At 32.5% G+C, this 2,500-nt stretch overlaps 1 protein-coding gene across 6 annotated transcripts in view; it reads right to left on the bottom strand.

Annotated features, from left to right (window-relative positions):
• The window catches only part of LOC123517803 (dual specificity protein phosphatase CDC14A-like), a 45,199-nt gene that overhangs the window by 12,164 nt on the left and 30,535 nt on the right, over positions 1 to 2,500 (bottom strand). For 3 of the 6 annotated variants that reach the window (XM_045278285.1, XM_045278286.1, XM_045278287.1), the window contains exon 10: positions 571 to 756. The exons of 1 other annotated variant lie outside the window; for it this stretch is intronic. In XM_045278285.1, the coding sequence (XP_045134220.1) occupies positions 571 to 756 (186 nt within the window). Of the gene's footprint in view, positions 102 to 570; positions 757 to 2,500 lie in introns of all 6 variants that reach the window. 2 more of the 6 variants (XM_045278283.1, XM_045278284.1) reach the window with 1 other exon arrangement.

Here is a 2,500-nt window from a genome sequence, read left to right as displayed (position 1 = left end):
GACTGGCCCCCACTGAAGACCCTGGGGAATGAAGCACCCCACGTGCCTTGCTCCCTCGGTGGCCAGATCCCCGGTACACTGATCCTAACAGCCATGCATGTCTTGCACAAAGGAGGACAAAGAAGTCTTACTGTAATTATGTCACATACAAGAATTCATAAACTTTGGCTAGCCAACGTAAATCTCAAAATGCCAGATCAATGACATCAAAATCCTTATAAATTAACGTAACATAACTGCTATTTTCAATGAAGTAACTATCACATCCCCACCAATATTTTTCATTACAAGCAGAATTATACAATTTAGGCAAAAGCTTTATGAGTATCATTAAAATCTCACATACAAGACCTTTTCCTTTCCCTTTAAAACAAATCATATGCTACTAGGTATATATATATATATATATATATATATATATATATATATATATATATATATATATATATATATATATATATATATATATATATATATATATATAAAAGACATATCAGTGAGATTACATGTGAACTTGGTGAAGCTACATCCTGTTAGTCATATTCAATAGTCCCATGAAAACATTCTCACCTTTTAGTTGTGGCTGTGGTGGTGGTTCTTATGGGCCTACGCGATGTGTCCCGGTGGGCTGAAGTGAGGGTGGACACTTTGCCAGCCTTCAGGGGTGACAACACTGCCTCCCGCCCACTACTACCACCACCACTGCCACTGCCCAAAGGCGTGGACTTTGTACGCACGTGGGCTTTATCCTCAAGGCTGCAACAGTAATGTTGTATACCTCATGTTAAATTCAAGTACAGAATTATCTGCTAATCTTATAAGAATGTACTGGTCATTTCCCATGAAAATATACATCTTGTAAATGTTTCCTTTAATGCAGTGCTACACTATCCAAAGTTCCTCATTTACTAAAGGCAATGCTCTGAAATGTGAATTGCACTGCTGTTCCTTTGATGGAAAGCCTTCACTTCAGCTTCAGCATATTGATCATTCAACTTGTCATTTATTGACAAAGTATTTTTTAAATATTATATAATCACAAAAAGAATAATGCTACCAATTCTTGTCATATAACATGATCTCTAATAAACATTTCATGGCACTATTTGCAGCAATTTCCAGCTAAGTGAGTGAACTTTAACACCAACACCAAATATCTGAAAAGTTCATAATAAGGGATAAGAAATACGGAAAAGAAGACATTAACATAATAGATGTATGCACCAATAAGAGAGCCTTTGCAGGCCCATGTGGCAAACCAGAAATAAACTAAAACTACAAAATAATGAAGTTCATGCTCAAGACAACATGCTAGATAAAAAAGAAAAAAAAAAGTGAAAAATACATCACTAACCTAAAACATTAAATCAATTGTCAAAAGTTAGATATATCACTGCCAATCAACTGTAAATACCTGAAAACCTACATTGAATATAAAGTTTCAATGATAACTACTGATCTTCCATAAACAGAATACTTGTGGTTGTTAAACTTGATGATTTGTAATTGTCAACATTAAAAGATTTACATTAATAAGGCAATTAAATCAATAATAAAATATTCACATTCTGGTGTGGCATTTTCCCTTGGTACCTACCTTAGCTTTAAAAGCTATCCAGTTTGGCAAAAGGAATTCTATCCACTAAAAAGTTATAATTTCTATGAAAGTAAAACTGCATACATGGTGGCTTCATTTCTGCATTGTTTAAAATAAATGGCATGCTTCAGTATTTGTCCTCTCAAGAAACTAATCATGGTTTTTTTTTTTTTTTTTTGCATGAATTTTTTTTTTTTTTTTTTGGAAACTTCATGTTCAGAAGACTTGAAAATCATAAATAAATAATGACTTGGATAATCTTCAAACACATCACATCACAGTAGATTATGGCATATAGGTATAATATTCATAGTTCCTCTGTATATTTGATGGTGAAAATTATGAAACACGACTGGGAAAGAATGGTCCTTTTTATATTTTTTTATGTCTTTCCTAGATGAATTCCTGTTCTCATATATTTTTAAGAAAATGCAAGAATGAAGAAAGGAGGATAGAAAAAGAAAACAGGGAAAAGAAGAAAAAAACCAAATAAATACAGTATATTTTATATGTAATGCATCACCTATGGAATGCTGCAAATATTAATAAAAGCAATATAAAGAACCTTTCCCATCAGTTTTATTATATTATTTGCTAATGCTATATTCATTACTCACCATGTGTTAATTTTCCAGATTAATAAATTTTGCAATTAGATACAAGAAAGAATATAAGTTAACTGCAATCCAAATGTGCCACCAAAATCATGAAAACCCAATTGCATACAAGAATTAATGATGTTGTGCTTTCTTCAGTGCAACTATGTACTACCACTGTTACTAATAATATAGTAATACTCTCACTACTATCAATTTATAGGTGGTGAAAATTGGTGAACTACACTACATATATGTGATTTGGTGCAGTATTAACAAACACATACTACTGTACAGCACAGAACAC

This window comes from Portunus trituberculatus, chromosome 42, assembly GCF_017591435.1.
Source record: "Portunus trituberculatus isolate SZX2019 chromosome 42, ASM1759143v1, whole genome shotgun sequence".
NCBI lineage: Eukaryota > Metazoa > Arthropoda > Malacostraca > Decapoda > Portunidae > Portunus > Portunus trituberculatus.
This window is presented reverse-complemented; position numbering and strand designations above follow the sequence as displayed.